Consider the following 19,712-nt stretch of genomic DNA (forward strand, 5'->3'; position numbering starts at 1 on the left):
TAAGGAATACTTCACCATTTTGGGAAATATGCTTGTTTGCTTTAGCTAAGCTAACCCATAGTATCTATGAAGCTAACCTATTAACTACAGTAAATTTACCGGTGGCTAGCTAGTTCTAGGTGGCTAGCTAGTAGCTTCATATTTAAAGGAATATTTCGACATTTTGGGAAATATATTTAATTGCTTTCTTGTGGAGAGTTAGAAAAGATTGATACCACTCTCATGTTTGTACGGTAAATATAAAGATACCGCTAGTAGCTAGTCTTGGCCTAGTTCTTGGCCAGGTGGAGTGACTTCCTAGAATCTTGCAACCAACGGAAACTTACTGCTCCCGACCAAGAAATAGCTGTTTCCCTCCGTTTCTAGTCCTAATGCTAAGCTAAGTTAACTGGTTACTAACTCCATTTCCACATTTACCTTACAGATGTGAGAGTGGTATCGATTTAGAACTCATGTTTGCATCGATATGTTTCACACTTGTCATTCAACCACGTCTGCTCTGCAATAGTGCAGAGTAACTTGAAAGTTTAGTTGTTTCTAACACTACACTTTTCCTTCCAGCCATGAAGAATAACTCTGATAAGAAGTTCTCCTACCAGCAGCTCCCTGTGTCTTTGAAGCTCATATACACCATTCTGCAGGTATAATAAAACCGAGGTCCGGAGGCTAAACGGATTCATTAATGTTTTCTGTGATTTATTTCACACATCTCCTTTGTATCCAGGACATGTCCAAGTTTGAGGAGCCTGATATCTTGTTTAACATGCTGAACTGTCTGAGGATCCTGTGTCTCCATGGAGAGTGTTTGTACCTTGCCCGCAAGGATCACCCCCAGTTCCTGGCCTACATCCAGGAAAAGATGCTCATCCCGAGGTGTGTGCTGTCAGGTCTTTTTAATCAAAATTGTTGTAAAGTTGTTGTATTTAACCAACAGCTTAAAAGCAATGTGTGTGTGTGTGTGTGTGTGTGTGTGTGTGTGTGTGTGTGTGTGTGTGTCTAACTTGGTGGTGTGTCTAACCTGGGGTTTGTGTTACAGTCTGTGGTCCATGTTGAAGTCAGAGTTTTGCCAGCTGGCCTCCCTGGCTGTGCCTCAGCTTCTCCATGCGCTGTCTCTGTCGCATGGGGCGGACATCTTTTGGAACCTCATCAACACAAACTTCAACAGCAAAGACTGGAAAATACGATTTGAAGCAGGTGAGAGAGAGAGAGAGAAGCATATATATTACTTATATTGTGTATATCTGATATCTGCATTTATTTCTCAAGATGAGACACATACAGTGTACAACCTCACCTCATCAAGCGCATCATGATGACTGGACTAAACCGTCCGTTTTTATTTTTTTATTTTATTTTTGCAAGCGAAGGGGTTGTGTATGAATGAACCGTTAGACGAAGACTCCCAGTCCGTTTATATAATATGCTACCTAAACCACTGCCTGCCCACATCTCCTCCTTCAGTTGTCATGGTTACCGTGGCTCAAACAGGCGGCAAAGAGGAATTGTGGGATTAATAAGGTTTTTCTCGCTTTGTGATTGGCAGAGAGGAGCTGTATGACCTTGAGACAGAGGACAGGTCCTCTGACTCAATGGATGAAAATAGGGAAACAGGAGAGGAGCCCCAAACATACAGTAAATATTTCTCAGAAGGTGTAAAGAAGGTTATTAGCCTATTGTGTATATAAATACTCTAGAAAATGATAAAATAAATTCAGTCATTCAGTCTGAGGCACCATAATGACAGGTTCAAATGCTGATGGTCTCTATATCATGACCACATTATATATATATTATATATATATATATATATATATATATATATATATATATATATATATATATATATATATATATATATATATAACCTTAAATGTGACAATCAGACAAACAGACAATGTGGTGCTACTCTGTAATGTCTCTTGACTGCCACACTGACACCTAGTGGTCAACACTTGGTGCTATCTATCAGCCCAGAGTGGGTGAAAGTTTATGGATTTCAGAATAAAGCGTCTATTTTTAGATTTCAATGTGACTCATAATAAATAACAGCAAAAATTACTGGAAGGATCTTATTTTTTTAATTATAGAAACTATTTTTACGCTAAAAAATAGAGAAAGATGAACAGCGAAACTTTTTGTTTACCTCTCTTTATAAATGTTACATATCAAAGATACATAAAACAGATATTATATATTTTAACTGATTTTTTATAGTATTTATATAATGTATTACATACTTTCTCAATTCTTTAACAAACATAATTCATATTGATATACCCATCCATTATGTGAAGACCAATTTGATGACATAGAAATACAGTAGAGGCTTATACATTAACTTATCTTCATCAATTACCTCATTGCCTGTTCTGTTTATCATAACTAGGTAATTATGGCCAGACATGTGGCAGCTCAGTTGTCTCTTCTTATTGTGTAATTTGTCTGAAGTTCCTGTACACTCTGTATTCTTATGAAAACTCCCAGTGGAGAAGGTAGCGGTGCTGTGTCGGTTTCTGGACATCGGTGCGGTGACGAAAAACCACTTGCTGAAGTATTCCCTAGCCCACGCTTTCTGCTGCTTCCTGGCCTCTGTGGAGGACGTCAACCCAGCTGTGGCCACCCGGGCCAGACTGCTGCTGGACACCATCAAGAGGCCGGCCCTGCAGGTGACCTTGTTAGCCCCCATTTAAGTCCAGTGTTTATTGGACTTAAATGTGTGTTCATGTAGCTGCATATACTCATATCCTGCTGTGTATTTACATGTATGTGTTGTTTATTATACAGGGGTTATGCCTGTGCCTGGATTTCCAGTTTGACACTGTTGTCAGGGATCGGCCCATCATCCTAAGCAAGCTCCTGCTGCTGCACTTCCTGAAGAAAGACGTTCCTGCGCTGAGCTGGGAGTTCTTTGTCAACCGCTTTGAAACATTATCTCTGGAGGCTCAGTTACATCTGGACTGCAACAAGGAGTTCCCTTTCCCTACTAGTACATAGCTGCTATGTCTACATTCAGAGTTTTTACAGCTACTCCACCTACTCTGCGTGTTTCTTGACAGAATATTTATTGTAACATAAACATTACAGCCTAATAGTGCTCCAAATTGTAATCTTTCTTTTGACAGCCATCACAGCCGTACGAACCAACGTAGCCAACCTCAGTGATGCAGCAATGTGGAAGATACGACGGGCCCGCTTCGCCAGGAATCGGCAGAAGAGTGTGCGTTCGCTCCGTGACAGTGTAAAGGGAGGCCCAACAGAATCTAAACGGGCATTTTCACTCCCTGAGTCACTGAGCAACCGAATTCGTGAGTAGCACAGATCAGCCCATTAATCTGTCTATCAATTTGAATCTGAACCTAAATCTGTCACTTTCATTCAGTCTGTGGTCAAGCAGTATTTGCAAATACCTTCTGAGACCTTTAATGTCTCATAGGTGCTTTGTTTGACTTGTCATTACAGATACAATCCATGACTGTATCTTTAAGTCAGTTTATTATCACTTGATATGTAGAAAAGCACTTGACACTGTCTTCATTGTTCTAAGTTTGTGATCACTCTACATTTTCTATTCTTTGTGGGTGAAACTAAATGCAATTTGCAAATACTATTTGACTAAAGTTGACCCATGTTCCTAATGTTTCTCCCCTCACTCTTCCCAATGTTCATCTCACTTGAATATCTAAATACTACTTTGTTGAATAAAGGAGTAACTCCCAACCATGTCATTCATTTTATCTTATCTGCACAGAAGGCTGTCTGAGTGTCTGGGAGATGCTTCTTCTGTTGGCTTCAAACAGATGTGATTTGATATTTGTGTTTGCTCTAATTCTTGATAACACGTGGACTTTATACTGTCCTGAGGCCATATAGTGTTTTTGTGTGTGTATGTGTTTGTGTGTTCACATGTATTTGGTGACAATGACGCTCAGACATGTGTCCTGTACTACCTCCCCTGTACATTCTCCTAAATTGTGTTCTTCATATGTGGTTTTTAGCTCTTAGGCTTACGAGGCAAGAGCACTCTGCCCCGACACTGGGAGATTTGATAGAAAAAGTCCTGCCAGGTAAATAACAACCTAAATCTGAAACATTGTTCTTCATAATCACATTGAGGAAAATGCAGTACGATTATCAATAAAGCTAACATGAAATTCTGACAGAAAATATGAAAAAGCAATGTTTGCTCTATTGTGACAGTCATTGTTTTTTCATCTTTCACTAACTCTTGCTAACAGCTAGCTGGTTATTTTTTTTGTGTTTACCCCTTCTACATATTCCATGAACACGCTGCACTGATGTATGTGTATTGCATGATGATGTCTCCACCTGTCTCAGAGAAGTGGACAGGATGAGTTGACTCCACCCACTTCTATGTTGTTGCCTCCCTGGTCCTGCACCCTTCCCTCTCCCCATCTTCTCCTCTGTCTGCAGCACGTTTCCTCCCGCACTTTAACCCTGATGCTTCAGCCCCTCTTGTAGGCCAGACCCCGTCTCCCGAGGACGACACTATCATTAGAGACCTGCTTCCTGAGGACGCCGGCGTTGATCACCAGACGGTTCACCAGCTTATTATGGTGCTCATGAAATTTATGGCCAAAGACCAGAGCAGTGCAGAGGCCGATATCGGCAGTGCCAAGGCTTTCAACACAGTGAAGCGTCACCTGTACGTGCTGCTGGGCTATGACCAACAGGAGGGATGCTTCATGATTGCTCCTCAGAAGATGCGCACCTCTACCTGCTTCAACGCCTTCATCGCCGGCATTGCACAAGTGACTGACATATAATCTATCATCACCTTTCTTGGTATTCTGTGACAGTGTGTGTGTGTGTGTGTGTGCAGCTAAAGATTAACTGATATTTTTAGTAAGACAATAAATGACAATAACACAAATGCTGAATAATTGAAATGTTGTTTCTTCCAGGTGATGGACTACAATATTTGTTTGGGGAAGCAGCTGCTCCCCCTTGTGGTCCAGGTGTTGAAGTACTGCACGTGTCCCCAGCTGAGACACTATTTCCAGCAGCCGCCTCGATGCTCTCTCTGGGCCTTGAAACCACACATCAGACAGATGTGGCTCAAAGCCCTGCTAGTTATCCTATACAAGGTACTCTTTGTGTTTTCAGTGCATGGATTATTCATTTGGTCTCCTAGATAATATATGTTTTCACCTGTAAGTGATTGCTGAATCTTACATATTTCTTTATAAGTTATGATATACAGTATAAATTACAATATATTTTTCTATGCACCACAGTACCCTTACAGAGACATGGACGGGAGTAAAGTTGTCCTCCATCTGATCCACATCACCATCAACACACTGAATGCCCAGTATCACAGCTGTCGTCCCCACGCTACAGCAGGACCCCTCTACAGCGACAACTCTAACATGAGCCGCTACAGCGAGAAAGAAAAAGGTGAATCAAAATAAAGGATGTTGTTTATCTCAACACCAGACTTCTAAAATGCCTAGTCTGCTGAACAATACCGTGTAGATTATAATGGCATGATGGGATAAAAATGACTGTCTCTTCCTACAGGGATTTGTTTGTCTCTTAAATGCAGTACTGATGTTAAGTTTTTCTTCATGATAGAAGAGGACAGTGTATTTGATGAGTCAGATGTCCATGACACGCCGACTGGTGCTGCTAACAAGGAGTCACAGACCTTTTTTGCCCGCCTGAAGAGGATTGGTGGCAGCAAGTCTGTGAAGTACCAGCCGGTAGAGCTGAATGCCAAGAAAAGTAAGAAGCAGAGGCTTACAGAGTCAAACATAGTATAACAGTAGAACATATTTTTTGAAATTGCAGGAGGGTCTCGCTTTCACTGGGATAAAGTCTTAATTTTTCTTCTGTGTATCAGGTGAAATTGAGCTGTCAGAGTACCGTGAAACCAGCGCTCTTCAGGACAGCATTCTGCACTGTGTGAGGGAGGAGAGCACCAGGAAGAAGCGGCTGCAGGCCATGCACAAGCAGAAGTCTCTGGACATTTCAAACACTGACTCCATCCTCTTTAATCTGGACGAACACCGACGTAAATCCTGCATTGATCGCTGTGACATGCAGGCGCCCCCTGTGGCCCCATCCTCAGCCACGTCCCACGGCAGGCACCAGGGCAAAGGATCATCTAATGGCTCTTCGCTTCGAGTGGAGGGCAGTGATGCTGTGGATCAGCGAGGCTCCAAGCCTGTCATCCCAGAGGTCCGCCTCAGCTGCATGGAGACCTTTGAGGACAAGTTAGACCTGTGCTCGCTAGGAGGATCAGCTCAGGGGAAGGAGGACCAAGACCTCATTGACCTCTCCTCGGACTGCACCTCCATTCCAGAAAAACACTCACTGCTCTCAATGTCCGACAGCGACTCCTTGGTGTTTGAACAGTTGCCTCCTCTGAGGATCGTAGAAAGCGACGAGGAGTTTGACCTCAACACCATCGTAGCCTCCAAGTTCAACGGGAGTCCAAAGTTCTCTGCTTCTCCTGCTAGCAGCAAGACTTTGCGACTGTCTCCTGTGGTTCAGGTGAGTGTAGAGGACTGTTCCAGTGACCTGCGGGTGGCAGAGGGAGGCTCAGAGCAACTGCTTGTGGTAAAGAAGCCAAACCCTGTGACTCCTAGCATCTCCCTGGATCTTCCTGACCAACTGGAAAATGTCTGCCATGAAAGCCCAATGACCCTGAAGCAGAAGAGAGACTTGCTGAAGAAGACCCCAAATGTCCCCGACACCTCACTAGACGACATGTGTGACGAGGTAAAGACCGGGATGGGACTGGGGACAAGTCCCTCTGGTAGGACCATCTTCTTGGACATCCCAGAAGACAAAGCAGAGCCTCTTCTCTCACCAGAAAAAAGCAAGAGCGACAGCAACAACGAAGATGAAGAGGATGGGGATGATGAAGAGGACGACGACATGGGTGATGAAGTGGACAGCGACCAAAAACCTGACAATGCGGATGACAATGATGAGGCAGAGTTTAAAATCCAGATTGTTCCCCGACAACGGAAGCAGAGGAAGATAGCTGTCAGTGCCATCCAGAGGGAATACCTGGACATCACGTTTAATATGTTCGAAAAGCTGGGCGGTGAGCAGACCACAGAAACCGGTAAGAAAGAAGGATGGATAAAGATAATTTTGGTGGTCGGGTTCTGGTCAGGTGCTGTGTATTTTCATTCAACATGATTTTTTAAGGTGATGTCTAAGATTTGAAGAGGCTTATCCAATACCTTTTATAAAAGCACAATAATCACCTTTTGTAACAGTGTGGTCAAAAGTGTGTATTTCAACCATTCAAACTACTTTAAATACTTTTAACTAAACTTAAAGGACCATACCAGTGTTTTTCTTCAAGTTGTATCCCATTTACTACAATCACAGTTCACAATTTTGCAAACCATGCTGATGTGTTTTGAAATTTCTTTTTCCATGGTTACCGACACCCAGCAGTTTCCATTTCCGTGCAATATAAAAATAAGCAGACTATTAAAACTTGTGTTAAATCACTTACAGATTACTTCACTTCTTTCTGCTGTTTTTTTAATGTTCCAATTTCTTATGTGCTATAAAAATCACATTTTATTGGTTATTTTATTATTATGAAAGTAACATTAACAATGTGAGGTAATGTGGTGCAGACCTTTCTAATCAATCTGCACTTTAATTACATTACCACATGATGACAACGCAGCCTTGACTAAAATGAATAGAGGCTTAATGTTCATTGTAATGCATAGCACAATTCAAGCAGAGTCTACTGATAGATGTTCACTCCATATTCCAAATAAAATGGAAGCCAATGGCAGCCTGGCATGGAAAAATGCATTCGACAATGGACAGCATAAGTGTGAAGGATACATGCTTTGTAGGATAGAGATGAATATTGCCAACACATGGGTATGCTCCTTTAAGTTTCTAGAATAAAAGTGCACTTTGAAACATGTGTAAGCTGCCTCAAATACGTATTTAACTAACCACTCCAGGTGTGTGTTGTCCTGTGGTGTGTTTCTATGTATGTGTTCACTGATCCTTTCCATTCATACTAACGCTTTAGAGGTTTTTCAGCACACATCAGAAGTTGTCAAACTATATCATTTGAGTTAACATAAAAGAAGTAGAAGAGCAAGACCAAAGATCAAACTGCAAACTGATTTTCTAAATCTGAAACTGGTGGTGCGGGAAACAAAACACTAAACTTCACATAAGAAACCATTAAATTAGTACTAAATAAACTAACAATCTCCTAATGGTAGCGAAAGTAGTGCTTATTACTACTGAATGTCCATATCTTAGCAGTTTTTTTTAAGATTATTTTTTGGGGCATTTTAGGCTTTTATTAGACAGGACAGATGAAGACATGAAAGGGGAGAGAGAGGGGGAATGACATGCAGCAAAGGGCTGCAGGTCGGAGTCAAACCCGCGGCCGCTGCTTTGAGGGGTAAACCTTTATATATGTGCGCCTGCTCTACCAACTGAGCTAAACCAGCCACTTAGTAGATTTTTTATTGGCATAAAACGGCATATATTCTGATGCCAATGCCCCGCCCATTATTTACCCATATTGCCTTGCAGATCACAAAGTTTTGTCTACATTGGAAAAGCCACGAGAATCTGCCTCAGCCCCAACGCTCGAAGCTGCTATGCCTGAAACAAGCCACCGCTCTTCAGTATCAAGTAGGATCCAAATACTTTGCTTCTCAGTCTCCTTATGAACCTCAATAAATTTGACTGCTGTGGTTTCATTATGAGGGCCTTAATTGACCATTTTTAAATTGTTTGTGAGCTATCTCATATATGACCTGTGGAAACAACATAAAATACTTTCCTTTTGCAAATTATTTTCACATTGGAGCTGGAAATATGCAATAAAATCACATAATATTAGTTAACATCTGACAGCCATTACAATTACAATTCCTGAGAAAATACAGAAAAAATATATAACAAATATAAATATATAATTTTGTCCTTATGATATAAAATCACATTGACGTCTCTTTACACGTGTGTCTTACCTATTTCCATGTAACCACGCATACACTTGTTGGTATTGCCGAAACGGTCTTAGCAGGTACTTCACCCCAGGTGTCGCTTTCTGTGTCTGACCTTTAGCTCAGTACCGTCAGGTGAAGCGAGGCTCTCTGGGAGCTCTGACCATGAGCCAGCTAATGAAGAGACAGCTGGAACACCAATCCAGTGCGCCACACAACATCAGCACCTGGGAGACAGGTCAGTCACTTTAGACTTTATCCCATAATGACCCCTTGAGGAAATATATGGACATACAGTAGTAACACATAGAAACACACAGAAATAAAGTAAACCATCATTGACCTAATGAGGTCAGATCAAAAGCCTTCTGTTTTTTAATTTCATCAGTGATATTCTTCCTTTCTGTCCAGGTCCTACAAAGACCAGTCTGCTCTCTGCACCAAGCACTGTCAGCATGTTTGTCCCTGCGCCCGAGGAGTTCATTGATGAGCAGCCTACCACAATGTCTGACAGGTGAATGAATCAATCAGCAGCTATACCTGTCTTGAAACTTCATCTTAAAGGTACCATGGCATGACATTTTTTTTTAACATTAATATGAGTTCCCCTAGCCTGCCTATGGTCCCCCAGTGGCTAGAAATGGTGATAAATGTAAACCAAGCTCTGGGTATCCTGCTCTGCCTTTAAGAAAATGAAAGGGCCAATCTGGAATCTCCTCCTTATGATGTCATAAGGAGCAAGGTTACCTCCCCTTTCTCTGCTTTGCCCGCCCAGAGAATTGGCCCGCCCATGAGAAAGAGAGAGACATCATGGCTTGAAAACAAGCAAAGCATGGCAGTTAGTCAAGGCCACACCCCCACCCTCCACCTTGCCCACCCTCTCTCCTCCTCAATAGCATTTAAAGCTACAGACACAGAAATGGCACATCCTAAGTAAAGCTCATTGTTGGACTGGCTCTAGTGGCTGTAATTCTGCACCAAGGCTGAATTTTGGGAAAGAGTCAGATACAATATTAGGGGACCACTAAGGCCTATATAAAAGCATAAAAAAGCAGCATGTCATATGACCTTTAATGCTTAAACTGGCCTGGTGTATTTCTATGCGATGTCCCAGGTGTCGGGACTGTGCAGCCGTGCTGGAGGAATACGACGAGGAGACTCTCGGCCTTTCAGTAGTTGTTCTTTCCATGTTCATCCACCTCAGCCCTGATTTGGCTGCACCAATGCTTCTCGACATCATGCAGTCTGTGGGCAGGTACAGCCGCTCCTGCAATCTACATCCACACAACACTTCACCGTTAAATGAAGTTTCATAACTCGCCCTCAGAACTCATGCATAATTCATCCCAGAGTCCTAATCCGCTGCTTTAACTTCTTTCAGGTTGGCATCTAGTGCCAATTTTTCCGGACAAGCTGAGAGGTATGATACATTAAAGCTGTCACGTTCACACCGGTGTTCACTGTGCTTATGGCTGAGTTTAATAATAGATGTGAAGTGTGACTGCCTGTCCAACACAGCCTGTCTGTTTTGCAGTATGTTGATCCCAGGGAATGTAGCAGGTGTAGCCAAGCAGTTCCTCCGCTGTATGTTTCACCAGCTGGCCCCTAATGGCATCTTGCCCCAACTCTTCCAGAGTAACATCAAAGGTCTGCTCATACCACTGACTACTAAACTGAAAAATCCCTTAAATGTATCTGTACTATTCCTATTGAGACTTACAGCTTGTCTTAGCTGCTCATTTCTGTGTGTTTTGATAATGATAATGATAATGAATAGTTTATTTCACAATTTCAACAACATACAAAAGAAAAAAGAATACAAGACACAAAAGTAGTTCACCATAGAAAAAGAAAAAGAAAGAATAAGCTAAATAAATAAATACTCTTAAATGAATACTCTTGTCCAATAGGGAGTAGGAGGAAGCAAAATGCTTTTCGGGTCCTACCCTTTTTGAAATCTCCTAACCTTTATATCTTTAATTACAAAAATAACCCTTATCTTATTAAAGTGAATACAAGCCTATAACAGACAACATCGTCAAAATCCAAAAACATTTGCCGATCAATCAATCGATCAAGTTACTATTCCATAATTTCCTTATTTAAAAATAATTTATTTATGTACCATCTTGTGTTTTGACCTGTTGCACTACGTTTTAAACACTTACATTTTAAATTCTATAGCAGATGCATATTTTACTGCGTTTCTTTACATATTTATTTGAATGTATCTATTTTTTCCATATTGATAAGACTAACTTAATAGCTTCCCACTAGACGTACTGTCACCTTCATGTCTATCTTTTTTATTTCTTTTTTTGCAGATGGAAGTTTTCTGCGAACACTTGCATCTTCCCTGATAGATTTTAATGAATTGAGTTCTGTTGCTGCCCTCAACATGCTGCTTGAGGTGGGCTTTTTTTCTTCATGCAATTGAGTCATTTAACCAGCAGGAGGAGCTCTTGTCAAAGCACAGCTACGTGAACAGCATAAGCCCATCTAAAACAACAAACCATCGGAGCATTCAAGAATACCTGCCTTTACTCTGCACCACTGTACCAGTTTATTGTTACTGTTAAAGCTAAATAAATGACACAGATAAGAACCAATGATGCATTAGCTCATCCAAGCAATCATCTGTGCTTCAGTGTCCTAAATCTCCCACTCTCATCATGAGCGTTGTGATTGATCAGGACTGAATGATCAGTTAAATGGAAATATCTTCGCTTGTAGTATTTCATTATATAACCCTGTTATGGTTCATGCCTCTGTGCCCTCCAGGGCTTGAACAACAAGAAGAGCCTGCCAGCAGGGGGCACAATGCTGCACTGCCTGGACAACATCGCCACCTTCATGGAGGCTCTCCCCATGGACTCTCCTAGCAACCTGTGGACAACCATCTGCAACCAGTTCCAGACCTTCCTCACAAAACTGCCCTCTGTGCTTCCTCTGAAGGTAGATATCGACCTCTCACATTCACTTAGTCATGGTCTGATATGGTCTAATGTGATTATGGCTGGAGGAAAAAGCATCTTGCAGTGCCCTTGTCGGGTTCAATAGGACAGAGTCTTAAAATTGTAATTGATTTTACTCTGACGCTTTTGACCTTGGGGGTCAAATTAGTGTACTCTAATCAATTTTTCACTGCAGACAAATTTAAAGTCCAGAAATACTGTATGGCTATGCACCATGCAACACAACACAACCTACATTACATTAAAGATTTTTCAACTGTTTTTCAATTGTTATTTTTTTTGTTGCAATCTGTGTATCAATAGTGCCCTGTGGATTCCAGTTTGAGGATAATCATTTGTCTACTGAAAATCCCAACTACAAATGCAACCAGAGTAAGCCCAGAGCAGAATTTTACATGCTAATATATTACATTCTGGCCTTTAACAGCTAACTCTTTCTCCTCTCCTTCCACCCTACAGAGCCTCCTGGAGCCTTTCTCCAAGCTGCTGAGCTTTGTCATCCAGTATGGCATGTTCAGTCTTTCCTACCTCGTAGAACTGTGTGGACTGTGTTACAAAGCCTTCAACAAGGTACTCTTGAGTGTGCTTACATGTCATTTTGTGTAAATAGTGTTGACATCCAGGTGTTATGCAGTCTCGAAAGAGTTAAACCTTTCAAACTAATCTGCAGTGTTAAAAATGTTGAGCTCCTGTTTGCAGGCCTTTCGCTCATCACTCTTTTGGTGCTACATCTACTTCGCTGACTCCAGTCAGCCAGAAATGTGGCCATGTGTCACAGATGATTAAGTAGGCAATCAGCTAGTATTGATTTACATGATTAGTTGGTGTGCTAGGGCCGACCGTGTGTTTCTGAGTGGCTGTCTCAGACAGAGATGGAGCCAGGGCTGTCTGCACTGTTGGGGCCAGATGGATCAACAGTCCTCCACCACTGTCAGCGCGCCATGCTTTATGTGTCCTGCAGTATTGATTTTCTTCACCCTCTTTAATTCCTCACAGTATAATATCCACTTTTCAAAACCCAGTCACTGTGAGCAATTGCTTTTGGAACCTGTCCTTTGCAGTCGTTTTATTGAGAGGTGAGGTTTCTGGGAAGCGTGGTTACGTTATCTTTGGAGGTCAGGTTTTAAGCACACAAAGTCAGGTTCTCCAGACCTACTAAAGTTTGTCACACCATGCACCATTTGTTACAGCCACACTGCACTAGACGCCAAATGCGACTGGGTCCCTCTAGCTTAAGAACAGCTTATGATTTGCTATTTACCAACATGGACATGCTCCATTAACTTTTAATTATGAGAGTGCCACGTACAGGTATGCACATTAACAAGCCACACAGTGAGAGTCAGAAGCAGCTCTGCTTTCTGTAAGAGTGAATGAGAGCATGTGCCTGCACCTAACATAAGCAAACATGACTGCATAGAGAAAGAGAGAGGCAAAGTGGAAGCCAGAAGATGACAGTGTGGTTTGTAAACAGGCAGCTGGGCTTTGTGTGGAAGGGATGAACAAAGAGAGCAGCCTGTCCTCAGGGAGGGAGAAGGCAGCCTGACAGCCTCATCTGAGCTGCCTGGGACTCTGGGAGGAGAGATCTGGACTGGCCTAAATCTACTCCTTAGCTTCACTATTCTCTGTCTTCCCTGCCTCTCCTCCCTCCCCTCTCGCTGCCTGTTCTTCCCCCTCTATTGAGGCTACAGAGTTTATGCTCTCCTCGCAGCATGAGTAAGGGAGAGTGATAATAGAAAAAGGCAGTCTCGCTGCATCAGTACATTTACTCACTCTCTATCCCCTCGCATCCAGGAAAGAGATAAGTTCTACATGTCCCGCATTGTGGTGTTGGAGCTTCTGCAAGCTCTCAAGTTCAAGTCTCCTCTGCCTGACACAAACTTGTTACTGCTGGTCCAGGTAAAAAATGCTATCTTCTATGCACTTCAGTTTACAAGAACCAAATACATGACAGTGTATCCTAAATACAAATCTACAACCTGCTGTGGAATTTCTCAGTTTGTTTGTGCAGATATCGGTACACGGCTAGCAGAATCCACCATCATCCAAAAGCACATGATCTTAACGCTGCCGGGGGTAAGTCTTTAGTCGATGTGTGTTTGCATCTTATTAGAATCAGCCTCATAAAACAGCAGGAAATAAAGATAGACCCCACTGTGATTCCTCCTAAAGGATAAGGTTAAGGATAAGGATTCATTTTTGTTCTCCACAGTGCACAACAGCAGCCATGGAATGTATGAGACAATACATAAGTGAACTCCTGGACTTCATTGCAGATATGCACACGCTAACCAAACTTAAAGTAAGTCTTGTTCGTAGTGTCTTATTATATGTAGAGTTTTTTCTCTCCATATGTTGCCTATTATTCAGCCGTATTATTTCCTTACTCCAAATCTGCTACTCAGAGCCATATGAAGGCTTGCTGTCAGCCACTGCATGAGGACACTTTCGGGGGGAACCTGAAAGTGGGATTGGCACAAGTCGCCGCCATGGAGATCAGCAAAGGCAATCACCGTGATAACAAAGCTGTGGTCCGTTATCTTCCCTGGCTTTATCATCCGCCATCAACAATGCAACAAGGGTAAGAATGACAAAATTGGTTTAGAAATGTTTCAATAACTTAAAGGGTCAGTTCATTCAAATTAAATAAAAAAATACATTTCCTCAGATATCTCTAGTGATATCTAGCTTTATTCGTCCAGGTTGTGAGATATCGGTCCATGAGAAAAAGTAAAAATGCTGACAGTGTTTTGATGTGAGGGCAGAAATCTCAAAACCTGGGAAAAAATCTAGATACCACCAGAGATAAGTGACAAAATATGTTTTTATGTAACTTGGGCGAACCAACACAAATGATTAGAAAGGCTAACTGATGGTGAAATATTGAGTATAATCCTGAGAAGTATGAGAAAACAATGGTATAGAATATATTACAGGAGGATTTGTGAAACTGAATTTTTGTGTTTTTTCTCTGCAGGCCAAAAGAATTCATTGAGTGTGTGTCCCACATTCGTCAGCTGTCCTGGCTACTTTTGGGCTCCCTGACACACTGTGCCCTGCACCAGGGCTCCACCTCCTGTATGCCCATCCCTCTAGATGCTGGCTCCCACATTGCAGATCATCTTATAGTCATCCTCATTGGTTTCCCAGAACAGTCAAAGGTCTGGCAGAAACAAACCCCTTCAAAATACCCCACCCAGGTTCTGTTAATATGATCTATAACCACCTTTTTTTTATTTTAATCTCTGTCCCCAGACGTCGGTGCTGCACATGTGCTCTCTGTTCCACGCCTTCATGTTTGCCCAGCTGTGGACCATCTACTGCGAGCAGGCAGCTGCTGCTCCGTCCCTGCAGAACCAGAACCAGACAGAGTTTTCCTCCAGCGCCATCCTCACTGGCCTGGAGTTCTGGAGTCGGGTAACACCCAGCATCCTGCAGCTCATGGCCCACAACAAAGTGGTGAGTGCTCAGCCTATTATTTAAGGCAATAACTGGCAGAATAAGGTGCCTGGAAATGTGGTGTGCTTGTTCATATGTGAAATATGAAGAGTGTCAAGTTTTGGATTAATTCATGTTTCATATATGATGTGGAATCTGTAACTATGTTTGACAAAATCACAGTTTTGATTGAAATTTCTTTCTGACAGATGGTTGAGATGGTGTGTCTTCATGTCATTAGTTTGATGGAAGCCCTGCAGGAGTGCAACTCAACCATTTTTGTCAAGGTTTGCTATAACTCATATTTCTATATATTAACTCATATTTAACATGGTTAATATATGATCACCTTAACACATGACCTAATACTTATCCATCCTCATTCTTTCCTATAGCTAATCCCTATGTGGCTACCCATGATTCAGTCAAACCTTAATGTAAGGCTTTAAAAAAATGTTAATACAGATTAATAATATGCAAGTAACTATCCACTCTTTAGATAATTTCAGACTAAAACGTCATCTTCCCTTCCTTCCTTCATCAGCATTTGTCTGCGGGGCTGCAGTTGCGTCTCCAGGCCATCCAGAACCGTGTGAACCACCAGTGTCTGCAGGGCCAGACATCGGGAGCTCCTCCGTTTGCTCTGCGCAAATGGCTGCAGTGCACCCAGTTTAAGATGGCTCAGGTGGAGATCCAGTCGTCTGAGGCTGCCTCGCAGTTCTACCCCATGTGACCTGCTCTGTGGTCACCTCGGGTCTACTCTGGGTCCTGAGACCTGCATGCATCCTCTCTGGCCGAACCCTCTTACCAAAAAAAGGACTCTTCTGTAAACTGATGCTGTGTGGGATTCATTTGGACTGGATAATTTTCAGCACTTTAGTATAATACCTGTATATGTACAGTAAATCTATGCTATTTTAAAGTACGATCACTGGAGCTGATAATTAAAGGTTTGACAGGCTTGTGTGGGAGAATCGTTTTAGGTGCCTAACTGTTGTATTCAACAGATTTGAAGAGTCAGTTGATGACTAAGAGAATTTCTATAGAACCATGTTAGTTATAGTGAGGGTGTGGAAGCAAATGCTCGTTGAAGCTTAGATACGTTCACTCTGTTACGTTCCTATTCTATCACTTTTTAAGTTGCTTGGTTGCAAACTGGATAATAAAAGAGTTTTTCTAAATGTTGGGAACTATTTGTCATTTCATATGAATTACAGACCTCTTCAACATTCAAATGTGGCATTTACTGCCCTTTGATGTGCTGGCTGATGTGGAAAATGTCCAGTTTACCATAATGCAGATAGCAGAGCGATAAAATCAGCTCTGTTGTTTACTCTCCTGGACGAGAAACTGAACCGGTGTGTCCGGGAAAAAAAACATGACATGCATTAGTCAGCTTCCATCTGAGATCCTTGTCAGACTGTCAGTCATGCTGCCTCTCGCCATCAGAGCTCTGATCGATCAGAAGCCAATCTGAGTTGCAGCAGCAGCTTTGTAACTTGATAAGGTGGAGCCAGACATAGGAGGTAAACAAGACTATTTCGGTTGGGCCCCCCTCCCCACCCCAAAGTAGAAAGCCCCCATTTCTCCATTCCCTCTTCATTGGCAGCAGCGAAACAGATTGGCCCACGCATATACCAAGCAAACACAATTACCTTTGGCCTAATGTGGTTTGTTGTGATTAAACATTGTTGTGAGGTCTAACCGCATTACCACGAAGCTCCTGTCTGAGAATAACAGATGACATGACAGCAGGGCTAGAAAGCCGAACAGCACATTAATCTTTGTTTTGATCTTCACTGCTGCAAGGATTTCATTATCAAGCTTTAAGATTAATTAGATCTGATGATATAAATGTATTCTGCTTGAAGAAATATAAAAATAATTCAAATTTGATTTGCATATATTTAAAAAAAAAAAAGTGCTTTTAGTCATTGCATGTGTAAGAGGACCTATGTTGAGAGGTGTATGTCAAATGAGTCACTAGTGTAATGATATCACACAATGAGACTATTGAACACACACACACACACACACACACACACACACACACACACACACACACACACACACACACACACACACACACACACACACACACATACTCCCCAGGGACCCCAAGCTAGCTGAATCAGGCTGCAGTGCCCCTTCTCATCAACCTCTAGTCTTGGCTCATCAAAGAGCCCCTCTCCTGCTGTGTGCCTCTGTGTATGTGAGTGTGTATTAAAGTGATGCTGGATGCAGGTGTTTATGTGCATGTGTCCCAGCATGTGCACATGTGTGTTTGTGTCTGTGTATGTGTGCGATGTGTCAGCCACTGCCACCGTTGTGATCGTTTGAACTTGCAGCCCTTTTCGAAAGAACCTCTCTCATTAGCAGCGGCTTATGTTATCAGTGTCCCACAGGTATCCAGCACTTTCCCCGCCCCTGCCTGCCTACTGCCTCCTGGAGGACCATATGGGAGCGCTGACCTGATGAGCAGACAGCTGGAGGTAGTGAGGGTAATTAACGCTGACCAAAGGCCTCTCAGGCAGAGAGGGTGTGAGTGGGTCCTCAAAGATTGTGAAGGTCAGCTTTGAAAGGACTTTACAAGCTCTCACCATGTGTGTGCATTGGTGACATGCCTTGATTAAAGAGCAAGTTGAGCGAGGTAGTCTCATGCAGGCTGCAGCCCTAGTTTTGTACAGAAACAATTTGAAAAACCCAAATTTTTAAGAATCTGTGTATTGGTGCCCTTTTTGCTCTAGGAAAATACCTTTGTAGAGCCTCGTAAAGCTTGTTGAGACAGTGACAATCCCTTGTCCCCCCTGCCTCGTGCTGTCACATTGCTTTTATTACAGTGAAATCCACAGCGTCCTGGCTGGACAATGCATGAATGTTTAAATTGCTCAGAGTGTCCATTGGCATTACCATCAAGTGGCACATCTAAAGCAGGGCAGGCAAAGTACTCTATGGCCCCTCATTCACATTATAAGTAATTGACATTCCTGTTCAGTGCTCCACTGCATCAGTCTGTATAGTACAGTCCCCCCCCTTGTTTGTTTCACATCATTAACTGCAGTTAATGTGTAATGTGCAAATAAAAATAAAAATCGGAAAACGTCTATACGATTTAATGTAAGAATATAGCCTCTTACACAGAGGTGTTTTTGAATCTACCTTCTTTTAGCTTCCTTTTAAACAAGTTTTGGAACTTGTGTTCTTGCTTTAGCTACAGAAATCCTTCGCACACACCCATGGTTTTTTGTCACACGATTATTTATCGAGCCCTGAGTGAGCACAATATGCAACCTATAAGTATTCTTGTTTGCGTCATTAAGCCCAATGGAGAGCAATACGCTTGATAATTGCAGTTCATTAAAGATGCACTCAGTCAAACAGACTGAGAACATGTCCTCCGCTGTGGGGGGCCAAGGAAACAAGGCCAGCACAGCTCTCTGCCCAAGACATGAACGGCAAAACACAGCACAAAGTAGACAGGATGGGCACAGGCTTTTTATCACCTTTGCCACACACAGGCCAGTTTGTCTGCCACAACATGACACATTCATATCTGCACATATACTTATTTAAGCACAATAGACTGTGGGTCTGTTGTTCTGTACAGTTTTATTTACAACTGAAAAACTCAGCAATGAAATCAACTTATGCACGTCTTTCTATCTGTTTGGTATAATGCATAAATTGTATGTACTATTGATTGCCATATATACATTAATGGCTTGCTCCATCAACATGACAACACTGACATAATTTTAAATGGTAGCACATTGTTTAAGTCTTACTATGTATAAACATATGTTCTGTTACACTGTACATTAATTAACAGTCCAGAAGGCAGATATTTAAATATCAATATTTACATTCATGCATCCATCATTTCTCTCATATAGGTACATGGTGGGGTATATTGTTAGCTAATATCTGTGCATGTTTAGATGCAAGCATGTGTTTTTCCAAATGTCCACAATTTAGCCAATATCTATACTTAACTGACAGCCACAGAGTACAGCCCACTCTCACTGTGTACACTCATCTGCATGCACACTCACAGATAGACAGACAGACAGACACAGACAGAGACACACACACACACGCACACACACGCACACACACACACACACACACACACACACACACACACACACACACACACACACACACACACACACACACACACACACACACAGATTTAATGTATAAAAGCAGAGCAGCGTTGAGTGATGCTCCAGTTCTGCTCAGTTGTGTTTTTCCAGCGAGGATGTGGAGGATGCCTGTGACAGCACTGAGTCACACACATCACTGCTGAGGCCTTCCTCTG

General features: G+C 42.2%; 1 protein-coding gene across 1 annotated transcript in view; it reads left to right on the forward strand.

Annotated features, from left to right (window-relative positions):
- unc79 (unc-79 homolog, NALCN channel complex subunit) overlaps positions 1–16,564 on the forward strand; it is a 32,867-nt gene extending 16,303 nt beyond the window's left edge. The window contains exons 21-51 of the mRNA XM_078278010.1: positions 562–641; positions 725–873; positions 1,037–1,194; positions 2,485–2,666; positions 2,785–2,986; positions 3,123–3,305; positions 3,996–4,064; positions 4,432–4,769; positions 4,923–5,105; positions 5,256–5,418; positions 5,596–5,745; positions 5,864–7,096; positions 8,560–8,661; positions 9,100–9,216; positions 9,390–9,492; positions 10,093–10,233; positions 10,360–10,398; positions 10,513–10,625; positions 11,303–11,388; positions 11,760–11,933; positions 12,257–12,325; positions 12,413–12,523; positions 13,748–13,852; positions 13,952–14,029; positions 14,166–14,255; positions 14,359–14,534; positions 14,931–15,114; positions 15,209–15,412; positions 15,601–15,678; positions 15,787–15,828; positions 15,936–16,564. Of these exons, the coding sequence (XP_078134136.1) occupies positions 562–641; positions 725–873; positions 1,037–1,194; positions 2,485–2,666; positions 2,785–2,986; positions 3,123–3,305; positions 3,996–4,064; positions 4,432–4,769; positions 4,923–5,105; positions 5,256–5,418; positions 5,596–5,745; positions 5,864–7,096; positions 8,560–8,661; positions 9,100–9,216; positions 9,390–9,492; positions 10,093–10,233; positions 10,360–10,398; positions 10,513–10,625; positions 11,303–11,388; positions 11,760–11,933; positions 12,257–12,325; positions 12,413–12,523; positions 13,748–13,852; positions 13,952–14,029; positions 14,166–14,255; positions 14,359–14,534; positions 14,931–15,114; positions 15,209–15,412; positions 15,601–15,678; positions 15,787–15,828; positions 15,936–16,124 (5,291 nt within the window). The 3' untranslated portion in view covers positions 16,125–16,564. The remainder of the gene's footprint in view (positions 1–561; positions 642–724; positions 874–1,036; positions 1,195–2,484; positions 2,667–2,784; positions 2,987–3,122; positions 3,306–3,995; positions 4,065–4,431; positions 4,770–4,922; positions 5,106–5,255; positions 5,419–5,595; positions 5,746–5,863; positions 7,097–8,559; positions 8,662–9,099; positions 9,217–9,389; positions 9,493–10,092; positions 10,234–10,359; positions 10,399–10,512; positions 10,626–11,302; positions 11,389–11,759; positions 11,934–12,256; positions 12,326–12,412; positions 12,524–13,747; positions 13,853–13,951; positions 14,030–14,165; positions 14,256–14,358; positions 14,535–14,930; positions 15,115–15,208; positions 15,413–15,600; positions 15,679–15,786; positions 15,829–15,935) is intronic.
- The last annotated feature ends 3,148 nt before the right edge of the window (positions 16,565–19,712 follow it).

This window comes from Sander vitreus, chromosome 20, assembly GCF_031162955.1.
Source record: "Sander vitreus isolate 19-12246 chromosome 20, sanVit1, whole genome shotgun sequence".
Taxonomy (NCBI): domain Eukaryota; kingdom Metazoa; phylum Chordata; class Actinopteri; order Perciformes; family Percidae; genus Sander; species Sander vitreus.